The sequence below is a fragment of the Dama dama genome, chromosome 12, assembly GCF_033118175.1.
Source record: "Dama dama isolate Ldn47 chromosome 12, ASM3311817v1, whole genome shotgun sequence".
Lineage (NCBI taxonomy): Eukaryota > Metazoa > Chordata > Mammalia > Artiodactyla > Cervidae > Dama > Dama dama.
This window is the reverse complement of record NC_083692.1, coordinates 67,777,566-67,798,751: the sequence shown is the minus strand read 5'-3', so window position 1 is coordinate 67,798,751 and position 21,186 is coordinate 67,777,566. Positions and strand designations below refer to the sequence as shown.

General features: G+C 34.8%; 1 protein-coding gene across 1 annotated transcript in view; it reads left to right on the top strand.

The window, feature by feature from the left end:
• FAM98B (family with sequence similarity 98 member B) overlaps positions 1 to 21,186 on the top strand; it is a 30,082-nt gene that overhangs the window by 7,526 nt on the left and 1,370 nt on the right. Inside the window, exons 3-7 of the mRNA XM_061157618.1 lie at positions 628 to 762; positions 6,154 to 6,332; positions 9,271 to 9,351; positions 10,962 to 11,078; positions 19,563 to 19,730. Of these exons, the coding sequence (XP_061013601.1) occupies positions 628 to 762; positions 6,154 to 6,332; positions 9,271 to 9,351; positions 10,962 to 11,078; positions 19,563 to 19,730 (680 nt within the window). The remainder of the gene's footprint in view (positions 1 to 627; positions 763 to 6,153; positions 6,333 to 9,270; positions 9,352 to 10,961; positions 11,079 to 19,562; positions 19,731 to 21,186) is intronic.

Genomic DNA, 21,186 nt, shown 5'->3' with positions numbered 1-21,186 from the left:
TGGGCATTTGCTAGAAGATAAAGTAGCATTCCCTTCTGATGCTATTCTTACTTTTAAAATTGTTTTTTTTCTTGCCAAATCTAATAGAATTCACCTGAAGTAAAGTAAAATAAGCTGAATTCAGAACTTACGACACAAGTTCCCACATAATTCGATTATGAAAGAAGGATAAGTGCTGAGGTTTAATTAGATGATTGCATTTATTATCTGAATCCATAGAAATACGATAGAAATGGATCATTTGCTCTGAAGCCAATTAATAACTATAGCCATAATAATGCTGTAATATTTCAGTTACTAACATAAAATATTTCCATTTTATCTGCTTTTATGGAAAGCCCTTTGGAAGATATTTATCAGAGATTTAAATATAAAAAGATTTAGAATTTCATGAATAGATACTTACGTTCTTGAATTTAAGTGTTACTTTCTATATGTAGAAATAATGTTTTGGTTACTTTAACCTAAGCTTTACCTAATATGTTACTTTTGGTCACACATTTAAGGATTTAATGTCAAAGTGAAAATTTAGAATTGATATGAAATTAAAATCAGCTAGTAGATTTGATAGTATCAGATTATATGGTAAATACTTAGTAAATGTTTTATGCCTCTTCTTTTTTAAAGGGAGAGATGATCTAGAAAGCTTCCAGCTTGAAATAAGTGGCTTTTTAAAAGAAATGGCATGTCCATATTCTGTACTCATCTCTGGAGATATTAAAGACCGCTTAAAAAAGAAGGATGACTGTTTGAAACTACTATGTAAGTTATATTTCTCTGAACAGTTTAAATGCCTGTGTTTGATCTGGTTTGTGTTATTTTCAAGTCAACATTTATGAACTTTAATTAATGAAGCATTAGACATTTTGTGTATTAGAAAGGTTTTAATACTTGGCTTAAAATGTGAAACTGACTCAGATATTTGTATAAATGTAGGATAAATTCTACTAATGTACTCTCTAAGATTTCCATAACACTTGTAATTTATTTGGCCAGTATAGATTACTCTGTGTTTATGACTAGTACTTTAGCAGTTTTTCCTTCACCTAATTCATCCCTTGACATTTATGACTAACTGGCTAAAGTGGTGATCTCCAAAGTCCTGTTTAATGTTAAAACTCTCTGAAATTAGGCTGCTAAGCAAATTATTAGATGATAGGCACTTAAAGATAGTTCAGAAAATTTATTGATCACTTTTTACTGTATTAGAAACTGCTCTAAGCATTAGGGATATATCAGTTTAAAAGAAAATTGTGCCCTTGTGCCACTTGAATTCTAGTGCATGTAGCCTGTTTTTCATCAGGGATGAATTTGGAGTACAGATTACCCTATATCTAAACAATTACCTAAAATAACAAATGCATTTGTTTATATTGGGCCCCTTAAATTTTTTTTTAATTTAGTTAGTTTAATTTCATGCTATTTTGAATGTTCTACAAACTGATCTCTTGAAAGAATTTCTCTAACATCTTCTATTATTAAAGATTTCTATTATTTTAGATTGTACCATTTATAAAAAGATGCACTTGATCTATTCCTTTATGCTCTAGTGTTAAAATATTGGTTTCATTAGAGCAGAAATCATGTTTATGTGTTTAGTGGTGATGATCAAAATGTTGACAGTTGAATTATCTTATGTGTTGGGGAGAATAACCATTATGTGCCCCCATTTCTCACACTCTTTCCTTGTATTCCTCCCATTCAGTGTGAGTCACTGATTTAATGAACCATTGTTAAATGGGAAGGCACAATAACCCAAAAGTGTATTGGGACAAAAGGAAGCTAAGAAGCACTGGCCATGAGGAACTTGCATACTCTTTATACTAGTCAATGAGAACTATGTAAATCACGTTTCCGCTTTCGCCTTTGCTTTTAAGAAGCTCAGCAATAATAGTACTGTCTGTCAGTTTCTGATCCAAGTAAAAGTATAGAGGAACTATAAGAGAGTTTGGTATAGTTTTTTTCTGATTATAAAAATACATGCTTGAGAGGTAGGGTGAAATGGAGAGTTAGTGTAGGGAGAATTAGTGTTAATGAGTACAGAGTTTCAGTTAAGGAACATGAGAAAGTTCTGGAGATGGATGGTGGTGATGGTTATACAACTATGTGAATGTACTTAATGCCACTGTATACTTAAAAACAAAATAGTAAATTTAATGTTACTTGTTGGAAAATTATATTCTCATCATAGGAATCTTACAAAGTAGATAAATATGTAAAGAAAATAATTTATCATTTCACTCCCCAGAGAGAGTCATGAATAACTTTGCAGTGTATTTCCTTTTTCTTCTTTTTCCTTTGTACACACATGTTTAAATAAGATTGAGATGTTACATGTGTAATTCTTGCTCTTCCTCTTCTTCATTTAATATATGTATTTTCCCATCAGTTAGTATTTTTTGAAAAAATAAATTGACTATATAGCTTTCTATACTATGGACATTTTTATTTAATAGATTTCAAATTTAGAGGTATTTGGATTTTTTATATTTTAAGTTAATTACTTTGTTCATATTTTTGGTTGCTTTTACTTAGACAAAGATTATGAAAAAAGATTATTAAAAAAAAAAATCTCAGTCCAGATATTGCCATATTTTGTTCCAGAAAGGTTATAACCTTTTAGCAATCTTACCAGCATCTATTTCATCTTTAGTTTTACTACCTTTAAAACATGCTGCTTTAATAAGTGGCATGTTCTTAGAATTGTTGGCATTGTGTGTACAACTAAAAGGGCCAAATTCCTTACTATGTGAAGAGCTTTTATAAAGATTAAAAACTCACTGGGAAAATATGTACAGTACATAATGCATGAAATGGCGTCCTATAGAAAAAAGTTTTTGAAAATTTGCTTCTAAACATTTAAAGATGCACAAAGTTAGAGTTGCAAAAACAAGAAATCATTTTTCACTTACCAGGCTAGCAAATACCAGGAAAAAAAAGTCGTAAGTAAGCATTCTCATATGCTACTTACAGGTATTGAAATGTGATGGGAGAATAATTGGGACCATCTTTTGGAAAGGCAAATTTTCAGTAACGCAGGTAAAATTCACCTGTTTTTTGAATTGGCAATTCAATGACTAGGAGTTCATACTGAGTGTACAAAGATACATGAAAAGAATGTTCATTATGGCATTGTTTACAGTTGTTAAATAGAAATGGTGCATCTTTGCAGTGATACCGTATCAGTTCAGTTCAGTCGCTCAGTCGTGTCCAGCTCTTTGTGACCCCATGGACTGCAGTACGCCAGGCCTCCCTGTCCATCACCAACTCCCAGAGTTTACTCAAACTCATGTCCATCAAGTTGCTGATGCTATCCAACCATCTCATCCTCTGTCGTCTCCTTCTCCTCCCACTTTCGATCTTTCACAGCATCAGGGTCTTTTCCAGTGAGTCAGTTCTTCACATCAGGTGGCCAAAGTATTATAGCTTCAGCTTCAACATCAGTCCTTCGAGTGAATATTCAGGACTGATTTCCTTTAGGATGGACTGATTGAATCTCCTTGCAGTCCAAGGGACTCTCAAGAGTCTTCTCCAACACCACAGCTCAGAAGCGTCAATTATTTGGCTCTCAGCTTTCTTTTGTAGTCCAACTCTCAAATCCATACATGACTACTGGAAAAACCATAGCCTTGACTAGACAGACCTTTGTTGGCAAAGTAATGTCTCTGCTTTTTAACATGCTGTCTAGGTTGGTCATAACTTTCCTTCCAAGGAGTAAGTGTCCTAATTTCATGGCTGCAGTCACTATTTGCAGTGATTTTGGAGCCCAAAAAAATAAAGTCAGCCACTGTTTCCAGTGATTGCCCATCTGTTTGCCATGAAGTGATGGGACCAGATGCCATGATCTTAGTTTTCTGAATGTTGAGCTTTAAACCAACTTTTTCACTTTCTTCAAGAGGCTCTTTAGTTCTTCTTCACTTTCTGCCATAAGGGTAGTGTCATCCCACCCTTGATACCATGATAGAGCCTTTAGAATGAGAGTAGATAAAATTTGTAAATATGGAATGATCTCTAGAATATATTGGTAGATAAAAAATACACAGAACATGTATAGTATACTCTTGTTTCTATAATAGAAATAAAAGTGTATAGAAGGTAGAAATGTATACTAAATATATATATACATATATGCCTTAAAAGATACCCAGAAACTAACATTGGTGATTGCTTTAGGGTGGGGAATCTGAGAATCTGTATGGGAAGAAGACTTATCACAGTATTATTATCCATCTATCTGCATGGATTAGCATTTTAAATACTAGACTGAACTCTTGTTTGTACTCTTATGTACAACGTGTTTCTGTAGAACAAAGACAGACTTCAGCTATGGTTCTCTGTGAAATATAAATTTTTGAAGAACGGTGATCTGTTTTAATGAAGTTTTAAAATCAGAGGGACCTTGGCATAGTTGTCATAAGCAAAGTTTGATACATATTGGTGTTAACTTTTTATGGATTCCTTAGACTATCATGTGTAGATTACATGGAAAAACCTTAAATGTGGCTCTCAATCCTGTCCATGAGAGTCACCTTGGGTCTAAAACCACTTAGATTCCCAAATCATTATTCAGATGTTCTGGTTCACAATCTCTAAGGGTGGAACCCTTGTACTTGTACTTTTAAACAGTTTCTCAGGCATCTTTTCCTGTTCAACTGAAGTTGAAACTATTGTATTAAATTGTGTATGTATAAACTTAACTAAAATGAAAAAAAAAAAAAACTAAAATGAAAACAAATGAACCCCCAGTATCTGTCTTTACTGTTGTGAAAGTTAATTTAAAAAAGACTAATGATTTAAGTTAATTTTTTACTTTCCAAAATGATGTGGGTTTTTTTTTTTTTTTTTACTAGTTTTTAAATTGAAATACAGTTCATATAAATATTATGTTAGTTTCATGTGTACCACATAGTGTTTTGACCTTTGCATATATTGTGAGATGGTCACTGTGGTAAGTCTAGTAACCATCTGTTTCCATATAAAGTTATTACAATATTATTGACCGTATGCTTTATATTGTATATTACATCCCTGAGGCTTATTTCTTTTCTAACTGGAGGTTTGTGCCTTTACTTGTTAGACCCCCACCTCCACACCCCTCTTCTCTGGCCGCTGCCTTTTACTTCTCAGTATTTGAGAGTCTGTTACCATTTTGTTTTATTTTTTCCATCTAATATTTTTGAGTAATTTTTAGAAAGATGACTGTTGAAAGGATGACATGGTGACTGTGAAAGGACTTGTGAACAATTTGGAGTGGTCTGTCCTAAAGGCAGTTTTACAGATTGCTCTATCTGCTTATAGATCAGTTAAAGCTGTACATTCTCCCTTGGCTTGAGCTCTGCATATCAGAGAGAGTAATTTTTCAGCTTTATACATTCTTGAAGATTTTAATGTTGTTCTTTTACTGATGGGTCCCTCCTACTAGACTTTAGACTCGGAGTAGGCATTATTTTTTAAATTTCCTTCTGCCCTCTTTATAATTTCTTTTTGTGATAAGAATACTCAATGTAAGATTTACCCTCTTAGCAAACCTTTAAGTATACAGCACAGTATTGTTAACTGTAAACACAATAAAACTGTTAACTGAATATAATACAGTATTGTTATGCTGTAAAGTAGATCTCTAGGACTTATTCATCTTACATAACTAATATATGTCACTTTGCTTATGAGGACTATGCCAAGATCCCTCTGATTATAAAATGGATCGCCAGTTCTTCAGAAATTTATATTTAACAGATATCCTATTTCTTCCCTAGATTGGTGACCACCATTCTACTTTCTGTGTTAGGAGTTTTAGATTGCTCATAAAGATGGTATCATTAGTATTTGTCTTTCTGCATCTGGCTTGTCTCACTTTGCATTTTCCAGGTTCCTCTATGTTGTCACAAATGACTGGATTTCCTTCTTTTTAAAGTTGGGTAATATTCCATTGTATACATATACCACATTTTCTTTATCCATTCATCTGTTGAAGGACACTTGGGTTGTTTCCATATCTTGGCTATTATGAACAATACAGCAGTGAATATGGTAGTGAAGATCTCTTTGAGATCCTCACTTCAGCTCCTTATGTACATGTATACCCACAAGTGGGATTTTTAAAGCATTCTTGTGCATATTAACATTTATTTGTTTTTCCCCTTTTTTTTATAGTATTTTTAAGTACAGAGCTTCAAGCTTTACAGATACTACAGAACAAGAAGTGTAAAAATTCTCAATTAGATAAAAATAGTGAAATTTATCAGGAAGTTCAGGCTATCTGCGATACCCTTGGGATTCCCAAGTCAACAACTTCTGACATTCCACTTATGCTAAGCCAAGTGGAATCAAAGGTATTGTATTTGTCTTATTTTTTATTTCCCCCAAATTCAATTAAATGCGAACATGTAAACTCTGAGAGATGGTGAGGGACAGGGAGGCTGGCATGCTGCAGTCCATGGTGTCGCAGAGTCAGACATGGCTTGGCGACTGAACAGCAACAGCAGATTATTAAATTTTATTTATTTATTTTTGGCTGTGCTGGGTCTTCATTGCTGCGCAAGCTTTTCTTTGGTTTTGGAGAGCATGGGTTATTCCCCAGCTGTGGCACGCAGCCTTCTCATTGTGGCACGCAGCCTTCTCGTTGTGGCGGCTTCTCGTGGAGCATGGGCTCTAGGGTGCGTGGGATCTTTGTGGATCAGGGATCAAACCTGTGCCTCCTGCATTGACAGGCAAATTATTTACCTCTAAGCCACCAGGAGAGCTCCTGTAAATGTATTATGGATGAAAATACTCATGAAAATGAGTACTGTGTGAGTTAGGGGTGCTCATCCTCTGTGGAGTCAGTAATTAAAATACAACTTCACAATTGGCCTCTGTATCTTCAGTTGGTATTTGTAAATTCAACCACCTGTAGATCAGATGGTACTGTAATTGTATTTAGTGAAAAAAATTCACGTACAGGCGAACCAGCACAATTCAAACTCATGTTGTTCAAGAATCAACTGTGTTTCCTTTAAATACAAGATATACATTCTAATCAGAGAGACACTCATCTTTGTGTAAAGCTAAATTTTTCACGTAAAACTAAATAGGATGCTTTTGACTTTATTTGCCTATTACTAGTATTCAGGAGGGAGAAGGCAATGGCACCCCACTCCAGTGCTCTTGCCTGGAAAATTCCACGAATGGAGGAGCCTGGTGGGCTGCAGTCCATGGGGTCGCACAGAGTCGGACATGACTGAAGCGACTTAGCAGCAGCAGCAGCAGTATTCAGGAATCAGATCTTAATGAGGAAGTGCTAGGCTTTGTGAAAGTTTGCTGTTTGCCCTGATAGAAATCTTCCTGCAAATTTAAGGATTTGGTTTCTAAACAAGGTTGAATTACAGTATAATGAAAGAAGTAGAGTTTTCCTGTAAAAGCAAACTAAATTTCTTTGTAATGGATGCTATTAATAAAATTTCAATGTGATTGTCTTTGGCAGTGAGCAAAGAAGTCTGCAATTTCTGATGGATAAGTGTTTAGGAAATGTTTGTTGTATAGTTAATAAATGAATGAGTACCTTGATGGAGTAATTAAGAACAACTAAGAACAACTAATTAATTAACAAGTAATTAACAACAACAAAACTATATCTCTAGCTTTTGAATTTTTTTTTCAATTATAAAACTATCGTCATTCCCAGTCAAGGCATAAATTAGAATACTGCTCTTGCAGACCAAATTCTAGCCTAATTTCTAGGTTTTGTAGGAGTCCTCTAGGAGAATAATACAGGGTTCATTTTTCAAGGAAAATAAAATTTTCACCCTCAAGAATAGGTACTAAAACTCTGTTTTTAGACTTGCTGTTTTAAATTATATTCTTGAATAAAGTACTCTTTTGCACTGATAATTTATGAGCTGAAAACAAGATTTGTCTTAATGAATGTAAGAGAATTTTAGTATCATTAAGATAAAAACACAGTATTAAAGAGTTTTGTTTTGTTTTCTTTTAGAACTGGCAAACCAAAAAATAAGCCTCTGAATCCCAGCTCAAGAATATTGTTCTATAATTCATAAATTGCTCTTCAGAATTTGTTTCTCTGGATTAAGAATTATCTGGGGTTGCCTAATACCTGGGGCTGTTTCAGATTGAGACAGATTCCTAGACTCTTCCTAATCTTCCAGTGTGTCCACATACTGATCCAAAAGATATAATTGAAGTGCCATAAAATATGCCCACTTAAGGTGTATAATTCAATGGATTTTGTTTACAGAGTACATCATCTGCAAAATCTAATTAGAACATTTCCATCATTCTCAAAAGAAGCCATGTACCCACCATTTACAGCCACTTTGCATTACCACCACCAATTTCCAAGCTAATTTTGTGTTCATAATTTTTAATTCTTTTTGAAAAGAGATCCCCCAACATTAAGTTTCATACTCCTCAAATGTGACCTGTTCCTATTTTCTCTATTATATTATAAACTAAGCAACTGTATATATTTCATCCTGTTTGAATGACTTTTCTGATATTGTAAAGCATAAACAAATGTCTAAATCTTGTTCACCAAAAATAAAAATGTTTCAGTTCAAATCTGTGGCTTTGCAAAAGTGATGAAATGTGCTATAATGGTGACTAATTGAGGGCTTACTCTCCTTCATTGTCTTGCTGAACAATGGAATGTGTACAAAGTACTTAACTGAGTAAAAACAACATACTCAGGGCTTCCCTGGTGGCTCAGACAGTAAAAAATCTGCTTGCAGTGCAGGAAACCAGGGTTCGATCCCTGGGTCGGGAAGATCTCCTGGAGAAGAGAACGGTAGCCCACTCCAGTATTCTTGGCCGGAGAATCCCATGGACAGAGGAGCCTTATGGGCTGTAGTCCATGGGGTTGGAGAGAGTCAGACATGACTGAGTGACTAACATACATGCAACCTACTCAGCAAAGGTTTTAGTTTTGTTTTTTGTTTTTTTTTGTGAGGATGTAAGAGTGTGCTGTCCTAAGAATCTGAATTTATTTCACATAAAACTTAGATTCTCATAAGTCTTTTAGTAGTTACTTCAGTTGTCCATGTACATTATTTCTTACTCTGGAAAAGGTGTGCTATAGCTTGGATTAATGTAACTTGCTTCCTTGAGGATGACTCTGCATTGTAGTGATATTCTTTCTTAATATGTGAAGGTATGTTTTAATGATTTCTTGTTAACATTTTATTAATTCTCTGGCATTCACAACATTTTAGGCATGAATAAGATTGTTTTAAATTGGGGATATACATTTTCACAATCTTCTATGTTTAATTTTAGGTGAAAGATACTCTCTCAAAAGTCCAGAAAAATCATGTGGGAAAACCACTGCTGAAAATTGATTTAAGTCTGGAACAGGCGGTAAACCATCCCCTCCTTTTTCATTAGTTTTATGTATATAGCTTAATTTTATGAATGGACATTAGATTTTTACATGCTTTTAAAAAAATTATATATATATATATTTGCTTTTAAGAAATTCATTTATTTAAATTGGAGGCTAATAACAATATTGTGGTGGCTTTTGCCATCCACCGACATGAATCAGCCACAGGTGCACATGTGTCCCCCCATCCTGAACCCCCTCCCCAATTCCCTCCCCACCCCATCCCTCTGGGTTGTCCCAGAATACTGGCTTTGAGTGCCCTGCTTCATGTATCGAACTGGCGTTGGTCATCTGTTTTACAAATGGTAATATACATGTTTCAATGCTTTTCTCTCAAATCATCCTGCCCTCGCCTTTTCCCATATAGTCCAAAAGTCTGTTCTTTACATCTGTATCTCTTGCTGTCTTGTCAGTTCAGTTCAGTCGCTCAGTTGTGTCCAACTCTTTGCGACCCTATGAACTGCAACACGCCAGGCCTCCCTGTCCATCACCAGCTCCTGGAGCCCACCCAAACTCATGCCCATTGAGTCGGTGATGCCATCCAACCATCTCATCCTCTGTCGTCTCCTTCTCCTCCTGCCCTCAATCTTTCCCAGCATCAGGGTCTTTTCAAATGAGTCAGCTCTTCGCATCAGGTGGCCAAAGTATTGGAGTTTCAGCTTCAGCATCAGTCCTTCCAATGAACACCCAGGACTGATCTCCTTTAGGATGAACTGGTTGGATCTCCTTGCAGTCCAAGGGATTCTCAAGAGTCTTCTCCAACACCACAGTTCAAAAGCATCAGTTATTTGGCTCTCAGCTTTCTTTATAGTCCAACTCTCACATTCATACATGACTACTGGAAAAAACATAGCCTTGACTAGACGGACCTTTGTTGGCAAAGTAATGTCTCTGCTTTTTAATATGCTGTCCAGGTTGGTCATAACTTTCCTTCTAAGGAGTAAGCGTCTTTTAATTTCATGGCAGCAGTCACCATCTGCAGTGATTTTGGAGCCCAAAAAAATAAAGTCAGCCACTGTTTGCTCATCTATTTGCCATGAAGTGATGGGACTAGATGCCATGATCTTAGTGCCGTTTTGTAGATTTTTTATATTGGAGAATTAAAATGGATTGATCTTCTAGAGCAGTAGGTCCTAACATTTCTTCATTCAGATTATTAATTAAAAAAAATGACCAAAAGTATTTACAGTGCCTAATATGTTAACATAGTTCTAATTTGAAAAGTATAGTAGCTCAGTGTCAATAAGATGGGAAGTTGTTATTTTCTTTCCTTACTGGTCCAGACTACTTTGCAAATAGGCCTTTCACTTAAATTAACATGTTTGATTGAAGATCAGGTAAACTAACAACTGTTGAGTTAATTTGCATGTTTGATATCTATTGACTATCATAAATGTTCTATCAAATATCTTTATTATTTAAACAATTTACTGTTAGGTCTTACGGGATCAAAATGACCATCAAGTACCATCTTTTGAATAGTAGGAAACATTGACCACAATTTTCAAAATTCTTTTTTTTTTTTCCAAAATTCTTTTCTGTGCATAATGAGTCTAAAGGTTATGATTGTTTCCAATTTCTTTAGGAAAAACTGGAAAGAATCAATGATGCTCTTTCATGTGAATATGAGTGCCGCCGGCGGATGTTGATGAAACGATTAGATGTAACAGTGCAGTCCTTTGGGTGGTCTGACAGAGCAAAGGTAAGGCTGTTTTTCCGTTTGCGTCCTGTAGGTGGTACTCTGTGACAGCTCTTCAGGCTCTCTTGTCTGTTATGTAATGATGCCGCATTTGCACTTTATTGCTCTGTCTGAAGCTCCTGCCTAGACCAAAACTACTGGTCTTAAATAATCCTGGTCTCTGTTCATAGATAGGTTAATTTCTGACTATACTTTTCACATTTATTTAAAACTCAGTTGTTATGATTTATGCAAGGATACAAGGAAGTCTGGCGTGCTGTAGTCCATGGGGTTGCAAAGAGTTGGACATGACTGAGCCACGGAATTGAACTGAACTGATACATAAAAGAAGGCATCATATGTGGTGGTGAGATAGATGTAGTGAGCAACTGGTCAATTAGGCAGCACTGATGTCTGAACAAATCTTAAAGGTGTCTTAAGGCTATGAACTGTGTTCCAGTTGAAAAGGGTTGTAGGGTGGGAGCATTCCCAAATGTGAACCTCTTCAGATAGTTTTCTGGAGAGCTGTCATCCATCATTCCCATATTATGCCTTTAATCTGTACCCAGGCTTCTTCTGGGATCATCCACCCTACCCCTGCATCACAGTCTGGAATCACTGCAGACAGTAAGCTGGGGCAAATATAGGAAAATATTTGCTTCTCCTGTTAGAGGGATCATTGTCCTATGCTTCTGGATATCCAGTGTCTGAAAATCACTGGTTCATGTGGATTGTCCAGTTTTATAGTTGTTTCAAGTGATAGGTAAATCTGTGCCTGTTATTCTCAGATACTATTATTACATTCTTTGGGTAAGTGGGTGGTTCTTCTGCCCCATCTTGTATCAGTTGAAGTCACTTATGCAGCTTCGTTCAGTGGGTACCTGGGCTGGGGTGGATTGGAACATCTAAGATGGTTGTCTTGTGTGTCTGGGTTCTGATGTCAGCAAGGGCTGCCTCACTTGTCATCTGTGCTCTTAGGTGGTCCTTCTCTCCATGTGCCCTATATTGGTTTCCTGTGGCTGCTGTAACAAATTACCACAAATTTAGTGGTTTAAATAATACACATGTATTCTCTCAACAGATCTTGACATCAGAAGTCCTAAAATGAAGGTATTGGCAGGGTTGTGACTCCTCCCAGACACTGCAGGGGAGAACCTATTTCCTTGCATTTCCTACTTTCCAGATACCACCTGTGTACCTCAGCTCTTGATCTGATTCTCCATCTTCAAAATTAATAGTGTGGGATCTTCCAATCTTTCTCTTTCTGCTTCCATTGTCATACACCTTCTCCTGTGTCTCTCTTATCAAGATCCTTGTGATTACACTGGGCTCACCCAGATAATTGATCTCAAGATCCTAACTTAACTTGCATTTGTATCTGCAAGGCAGCATAGTCACAGGTTCCAGGGAGGATGGAGACATCTCTGGGGAACCATTCTATTTACCAGATGTTTTATCTTCCTTTTAATGGATTTTATTTTTTTCCTACATTGTATTTCTTTACCATATGCTGCTGCTGCTTTTTTCTTCCTTTTTTTTTTCTTTTTAAAAATCAGGTATTGTGATGAGTCCTTTTTTTTCTGTATACTTTCACCCTAATGGCTTGTACTGTCCTGTTGCAGTTTGGGCCACTTGCACACCTATCTTTGGCTACTCCACCATTTCTTGGATCCCATGGTCTTCTCTTTCATGGTTTTTTTTCTCTCAACCTGCTACAGTAAATGCACAAATAACTTCCTAACAAAGGATACATAGGGGTGATTTTTCTGAATCCTTACATTATGAAAATGTTTATTCTGCTGCCACATTTGATTGATAGTTTAAGTAAATATAAAATTCTAGGTGGAAAACATTTTTCTCTAAGAATATTGGAGGCATTGCTTCAATGTTCTCTAGCATGTAGTGCCACTGTTGAGAAACCCGATGCCATCCTCCATTCTTTTGGATGAGCTTTTATTTTTCTCTGAGAGCTTTTAGACTCTCTTCTCTATCCTTAGAGTTCTGAAATTTCACAGCATATGTCAGTCAGGGTCTTTTTTAATTCATTGTGCTAAACATTAGGTGGGCCTTTCAATCTATAGACTCAACTTTTCTATTTCTTTTATATTTTCTCTTTTTGAAACTCTTATTCAGCTATTAGACTTCCTGAGTAGATCCTCTTAAGTTGCTTTTTTTTTTTCTCTTATTTTCTCTTTTCCTTTTTGATTCACTTTCTTGGAATTTTCCTCAATTTTATTTTGTGCTTGTCATTAAATTTTTGTTTCTGCCATCATTTTTCCCTTTCTCGGAATTTTTTTTCCTACTTGAGTTTTCCTTTCCTGTGTTTTTTTTTTTTTCTTTCTTTCTTGTTTTATTGACTGTGCTATCTTCTTAAATGGGGATGAAAAAATTTTTTTATGAAAGGTTTTTTGTTTTGTTTTTTTCCCTTCAATTATTTCCTATCTCTTCCAGGGCAATTTTTGATTTGTTTTTCTTGGTCTTTGTCTTGTGAAGGCTTTCTTCAAATGCATTATGGTCTTTTGTTGTCCATATTTAAGAGAAGACACTGAAAAACTGCTTGGGAACTGTTTTGTTGATCAGGATTGTTGATGTCAGGTTTTGGAGCTGGCTACTGTGCAGTGGAAATTTCTAATGCTCACTTGTAGAAGTGTGACTGCTCATTTTTTTTTTATTTAAGAAGGGAAGCCTCATTTTTCCTGTACATTTTTCTCATTTGGCCAGGGGAGGCGGAGTGGCAGCATGGCCCCGATGGTTGGAAGAATAGGTTATTCCACAAGTAGATGAGTTAACCCCTATTTTTGGCTCCTGATTTCATTTTCTGAGATGCTGGTTCTCTTCTTATCTGTATCCCTCTTTCCATTCTGTTTATTGTAGTATTTGTGTACTTTTTTTAAAAAAATATGTGTAATCTGACTCATTTACGTAGAAATACTCCTTTAGGTATATACATAGTTTCCTTCCAGACACCTTGCAGACAGATACAAAAAAAAAAAAAATTAAAGAATGACTAGAACAGGATTGTTGGTGAACTATTGTTATTTCACAGGAAAAAAAATTTTTTTTAGCATAGCAATAGAATAGCTGTAAGGGAGAGTTGAGGACTGTCTTATGTGTATTTTCTTTCAATAAATATTTATTTAGCACCTCACATGTGTCAAGCACTACGATGTACCTGGTTCTGGATGAGCATCTCAGTACCTTATGTGATTAGATGTAGAACGTTTTTAGAGTATTTCACTGTAATATCTAATTGGCTTCTCAGAATGTTAAAACCTGTTTCTCTTCTGCATGCATACCAGGATAAATTTTAGACACGTGTGTCCATGTGTTTGAGGTAACCATTGTATGCAAGAAACCTAGATGCTCCGAGAGGTCTGAGTTACCAAAGAAGTAGATGACATAATTGCGGACTTAAAGAAAGGAAATAGAATTTAGATGTGTGTAAAGTATGAGTTTTACTGACCCCTGGAAACTTAGTGGAGGTTCTACACATATTGGGTATCCAGTTTAATCTGCTAGAATTTTAATGAGAAAAGGAATTTAGGAATATAAAGAATATTGTTAAAGGTAGTGCATTAAAAGTATCTTAACATACTAAATTGGAGGATATTTTCAGTGTTGTCCTTAAGGTTATAGAAGAATCCAAAACAAATGAGTTTTGGCATGCTCTTTGAACATTCAGAGTGGCACAGACTCATGGTAATGTAGACTCTTGACTAGCCTTAAACTTAGAGACTCTGAGAAAATATACTTTTAGGAAATACCTTGATATTTTTATCTTGGTGTTTTTTCATCATGTTTTAGGACAAGGAGATTGTGTTTTTGTTCATTTTTCTTTATTCTGGAAGATTTTTTAAATGTTTTTTTCTTAGATTATGATCACATTTTGACCTTTCATGTCATCCTTTTCAATTATATATGAGCATATGCATTTATACCCTGAGTTTTCTTATTAAATTTAATGTATCTTTATATTATTCTCCCTGTTTCATGTGTCTGATGTTGTTGAATGATTGATCAACTGTTGTTCTACCGCATTTAAAATCTTTCCACATTTTATCATGTGGATATACTTATTGATTTTGAGGTTTCCTATAATTTTGTCTTCTTTGAGCCTGTAATGAAATCCTTGACAACTACATTTTTGTTCATGTACATGATATATTCCTAAAAGTGGAATTTCTTAATCAAAGAATATGCATTTTAAAAATGCTCTTTATACACCCTATATAGAGTTGCCCTTCAAGAAGACTGTAAACATTTATTTGTATGGTTAATCTGGTTTCTCTATTATTTTGCTAGTATTGAAATAAAAGTATAATTTTATAGTATTTTTTTTGTGAATATAGTGTGATCATTGTCCCATATCTCTAAAAGTTCTATTTCAATATCGTTTTTTATATTAATGTTTAATTTCTTATTGAGATATAATTCACCATCTTAAAGTGTATAATTTAGTGGGTTTTAGTATACTCTCTGTATTATGTAACCATGATCTAATTCTAGAACATTTCCCTCAACCGCAAAAGAAATATTCCTTTCAGTGGTCATTCACAGTACCCTCACCTTCCTTTACTATAATCTAGTTTGTCTCTCTTTGGATCTGCCTGTTCTGTGTATGTCATATACATAAGGAATTATACAATATGTGGCTTTATGTCTGACTTCTTAGCATAATGCTGTCAGGTTTCATTCATGTTTCCTCACATAACTGCACAATCAGCCTTTTGTGTCTGCAGATGTGAAACCTGTGGATTCCTAAATGGAAATTCACTGTTGTCAAAGGTTATGACTCTTAATGCTCTTGATTCACATGGCCAGATTGTTTTTTAGAAAGTTTTTATGAATTTAAACTCGTACAAATAAGGCAAATGACATTTTGCTCTCACTTTAGCCTCTTGAATATTTAGAATATTATCAATTTTATGGCTAACTTGATGGTTAAAAATGACTACATTGTTTTCATTTGTGTATTTGTCTTATTAGTAAAGTTGAACTTTTTTTCATAAGCTTATTAGTCATTTGAATTTCCTATTTTTTTGAAATTTCTATTTGTGTCTTATATATTTTTTTCCCCTGAGGCCTTCCTGTTTTCCTTCTGATTGAGCTTTTTATATATTAAGGAAGTTAGCTAGTTGCTTTATTTGTTGAAAATATTTTCCCCAGTTGTCTTTTATGTCTTTTGATATGCAGAAATTATAGTCTTTATAACATAGTTAAGTTTTTTAGTTTTAAAACTTTAAAAAAAATGAACTTTTTAGAAGTCTTACTTTTTTTTTTTTATTGGAGTTCAGTTGATTTACAGTGTTGTGTTAGTTTCTGTTGTACAGCAAAGCAAGACAGTTACGCATGTGCCTGTGTCCAGTCTTCTTTAGATTCTGTTCCCATGTGGATCGTTACAGAGTACTGACTAGAGCTCCCTGCGTTATACAGGAGGTTCCTACTAGTTGTCTGCTGTCTAGTTGGCATACACTAGTAGGTATATGTCAGTGCCAGTCTCCCAGTTTATTCCTCCCTCCCTCCCTTCGTCCTTAATAACCGTAAGTTTGTTTTCTACATCTGTGACTATTTCTGTTTTGTAAATAGGTTCATTTGTATGGTTTTTTACATTTCACATATAAGGAGTATCATGATATTTGTCTTTCTCTGTTTGACCTAACTTCACTTAATATGATAAGCTTGAGGTCCATCCATGTTGCTGCAAATGATATTAGTTTGTTCTTTTATGTGGCTGGGTAATATTCCATTGTATATATACACCATACCTTCTTTATCCATTCCTCTGTTGATGGACATTTAGGTTGCTTCCATGTCCTGACTGCTGCAAATAGTGCTGCAGTGAACATTGGGGTGCATGTATCCTTTTGAATTACAGTTTTCCAGATATATGCCCTGAAGTGGGATTGTGGCATCATGTGGTAGCCCTACTTTTAGTTTTTTTAAGGAATCTCCATACTGTTCTCCATAAAGAAAGTGAAAGTCACTCACTCGTGTCTGACTTTTTGCTACCCCATGGCCTATATAGTCCGTGGAATTCTCTAGACCAGAATACTACTAGAGTGGGTAGCCGTAGTAGTGTTATATTAATTTAATGCAAGAGATTTCTGTGTATTAATTTTATATTCTGCAGTTTTGCCAAATTCTTTGAGCTCTAGTAGTTTTCTGGTTGCAGTTTTAGGATTTTCTATGTATAGTATCATGTCATCTTCAAACAGTGACAGTTTTACTTCTTCTCCAATTTGGATTCTTTTTATTTCTCTTTCTTCTCTGACTGCCATGGCTAGGACTTCGAAAACTATGTTGAATAAAAGTGATAAGAGTGAACATCCTTGCCTTGTTTCTGATCTTAGAGGAAATACTTACAATTTTTCACCATTGAGAATAATTTTGCTGTGGGTTTGTCATGTATGGCCTTTATTAAGTTGAGGTATGTTCCCTCTGTGTCCACATTTGGAGAGTTTTTATCTGAAATTGGTGTTGAATTTTGTCGAAAGCTTTTTCTGTATCTTTTAAGATGATCATATGGTTTTATTCTTCAGTTTGTTAACGTGATATATCAAATCGATTGATTTTACCTATGTTGAAGAGTCCTTGCGTCTCTGGGATAAATCCCACTCAATCATGGTGTCTGATTGTTTTAATGTGTTGTTGGATTTGGTTTGCTAGTATTTTTCTGAGGATTTTTGCATCCACGTTCATCAGTGGTGTTGTCCTGTAATTTTCTTTTTTTATGATATCTTTGTCTGGTTTTGGCATCAAGGTGGCCTCATAGAATGAGCTTGGTGGGGGGGCGGTGTTCCTTCCTCTGCTAAGTTTTTGAAATAGTTTGAGAAGGATGGGTGTTAACTCTTCTCTAAATGCTTGATAGAATTCACCTGTGAAGCTGTCTGATCCTGGACTTTTGTTTGTTAGAAGTTTTTATATTACTGTTTCAATTTACTAATTCTGATGATCTGTTCATATATTCTGTTTCTTTCTGGTTCAGTCTTGGAAGGTTGTATCTTTCTAAGAATTTGTCCTTTTCTCTAGATTATTCATTTTATTGGCATATAGTTGCTCTAGTTAAACAATGAACTTTTGTTATATTTGGAATCCCTTGTTATATGTTATGCATTATTATTATTTTACAAATAGACAACGGTTCATTCCAGCACTATTTTAAAAAATCTGCTTTCTCACTGATCCTTTCTTATGTTTTAATATTCTTTATTTTTTAGAGCAGTTTTAGGTTCATAGCAATATTGAACAGAAAGTTCTGAGATTTCCATTTAGCCCTTGCTTGTACACTTACATAGCCCCATTATCAGCATCTGCCACCAGTGTAGTAAATTTTTGCAGTTGATGAACCTACATTGATACATCATTATTATCCAAAGTTTGTAGCTTAACATTAGGTTTCACTCTTCATGCTGTATATTCTATGGGTTTGAAAAAATATACAAAGACATATATCCACCATTATAGTATCATACAGAGTATTTTCACTGCCCTAAAAATCTTCTTTGTCTATTCTTCCCTCCCTCCCCACAACCTTTAGGAACCCACTGATATTTTTTACTATCTCTATAGTTTTGCTTTTTTCAGAATTTCATATAGTTGGAATCATACAGATCATTATTTTCAGATTAGCTTCTTTCATTTAATAATAGGCATTTAAATTTCCTCCATTTCTTTTGTCTCACTGATCTTTGATGCTTTCTCTATCATTTATTGTATTCATACGTTTATGAGGCCCGGAATCTTAACTGCCTCTTTTGTTTCATCAGTTCATTCCCTCCCCGCAAGTTCCATTTAATTAGAGTGAGGTAGGATGGTGTACCTGTACAAACACTCTAAAAGGATGTTTTGAGGATTAAAGAAATGATATTAAATGAAGAATATCATGGCACTTTTAACAAGTAGTCAGTGAATGTAAGTTGTTAAAGCAGTGATGAATAATTTCATATTACCTGTTAATTGATGATAAAACTCTTTCAAAATTGTCTTAGTCATTTCATACATATTTCATTTCTGAGTTAACTGTAGATATCCCTTACCTCCCTGCTCCACTAAAAATATATCCCAGGAGGATTGCAATAAATGTGTAAGTTAATTTCAAGGAAAACTGACAATACTCAGTGTCCCCATTCAGAAACATGGTATTTCTCTCCATTTATTCAAGCTCTTCTTTTGTTTTTGTAGATTTACTAACGTTTTCTTCTTAAAGTTTCTGTATGTGTTTTCAGTAAAGCTATTTTTAGGTATTTTGCTCTTTGTTAATTCGAGTGGAATCTTTTTTGTGTTACTTTTAAAATGAGTTGTTATGGGTAGTTACATAGTCTTTTAGCATTTGTCGGTCTCTTTTTTTCCCCTTCATTCTACTTACAGATTATCAGATACTTGAATGTTTTGCTGTTTATTTCTTTGCTTGTGTTTTATCTTTTTTTTCCTTTCTGAAGATTATGATTGCCATTGCTCTTTCATTGAAATGTTCTTTGGTTCCTTTCTCCCCTGACTTTTGTCATTTAGTTAAAAACAGATGACATAGCAAGAATTTACCAACCTAAGCGTTACGCTTTGTCACCCAAGACAACAATAACCTTGGCACATTTACTTGCTGCCCGTGAAGATCTGTCCAAGATCATCAGGACAAGTAGTGGATCCAGCCGGGAGAAGACAGCGTGTGCCATTAATAAGGTTGGTTTTTCTTTTAATACAGAGAAGAAAGAATTTATAATGTCCTTGATTGATGTTTTTACAGATTTCAATCCATTTTTCATCCCAGTGAACGACTAGAAAAGAGAGTTAGTTTAGGCTTACTAATATTTTCTGTGTGCATGTTTATTTCAATCTATATTCACAAATCAGTTTTTATCTGAATTAGAAGAATTAAGAATTATTTTTATCAGTATCATTAGCCAGAATTATTTGCCTTCTTTCCAATAACGTTACCATTTTTTGTCAGTAAAAAATCTGTAGGAGTCATTTTGGATACTCACGACATACTCCTTAGATCCGTGGTACAGAGGAAAGTGTACATGCTTTGGAGTCATACAGATGTGGGTTCACATCCGAGCTCTATCATTTACTTAGAGAAATTACTTCTGCAATTTAGAAATTGCAAAATCTCTTGGATGTTCCATTTCCTGATTTAGAGTATAGGTCTATTTCTCTGACAGTGGTCTTAAGTCAACTCAGAGAGTCTGAATTTTTTACTTTACAACAGTGGCAGCAACAATAAAATAATTTAGAATGTTTATATCAGCTTGTCTCGCATATACTCTTCAGTTAGAGCACTCTATGACAAACTTTACTATAAAAGAGACAAAAGTCAGAAGTATGGGACTTGGGTAATTTTACAATATCAGTTCTCAGTGCAGTGAGAAAGGTGTCCTATATCGGGATGGTTGTATATAAAGTCAGTTTGCTAATTACCATTAAGTTAGGCACCAGTGTTTGGGCCTTCCTGCTTCCATTTTAGATCAGCCTCCTCTATTCTGAAAGTGTTCCGTTTTTAAATATGTTACTTTTTATCTTGCATCAAGGTTATAAGCTAGTCTTTCTGGATCAAGAGTTTTCTTAAGTAATATTGCCCATCTCTTTTCTGAGTTTTTAATTGATAGTCTGATTATTTGAGGGCAATCTTATTATCAGATCTTGGAACAATGTCCCTGTATGTCTACAAACATTGAATGTTTGGTGGAGAGACCAATGAGGATAACAACCAAGAAAAGCTGTTTTTTGGACTTGGTTAATTAGGACATTATTGCAGACTTTATAGTGTACTTTGAAGAATATATGTGTACTTTGAACCTTGTCCAACAGTGTGGAATTTGTACTTTTTTGTCTTCATTTATGATATAAAGTAGTAAAACATGATTTTGATTAGAGGATCAAGGAAAGTAGAACACAACTGATTCGTAGGTCATTTTGGCTGAGGCAGAGTTGGTTTATCATCTTTACTGAAAGACACTAGCAGGAAATTATTTGCTTCCTGTTGGTCTCTGTTCATGGACATATAAAATAGCCTTTCTACAGAAGTTGGGGTACTTGAAGCAAACTCTTCCTTAGTTTATCCTTTGAAGTATTTTGAAGCATGGTTAAGGAAGTGTATTAAGTCTTTATTTTCTTTATAATATAGTAACTAGTATCA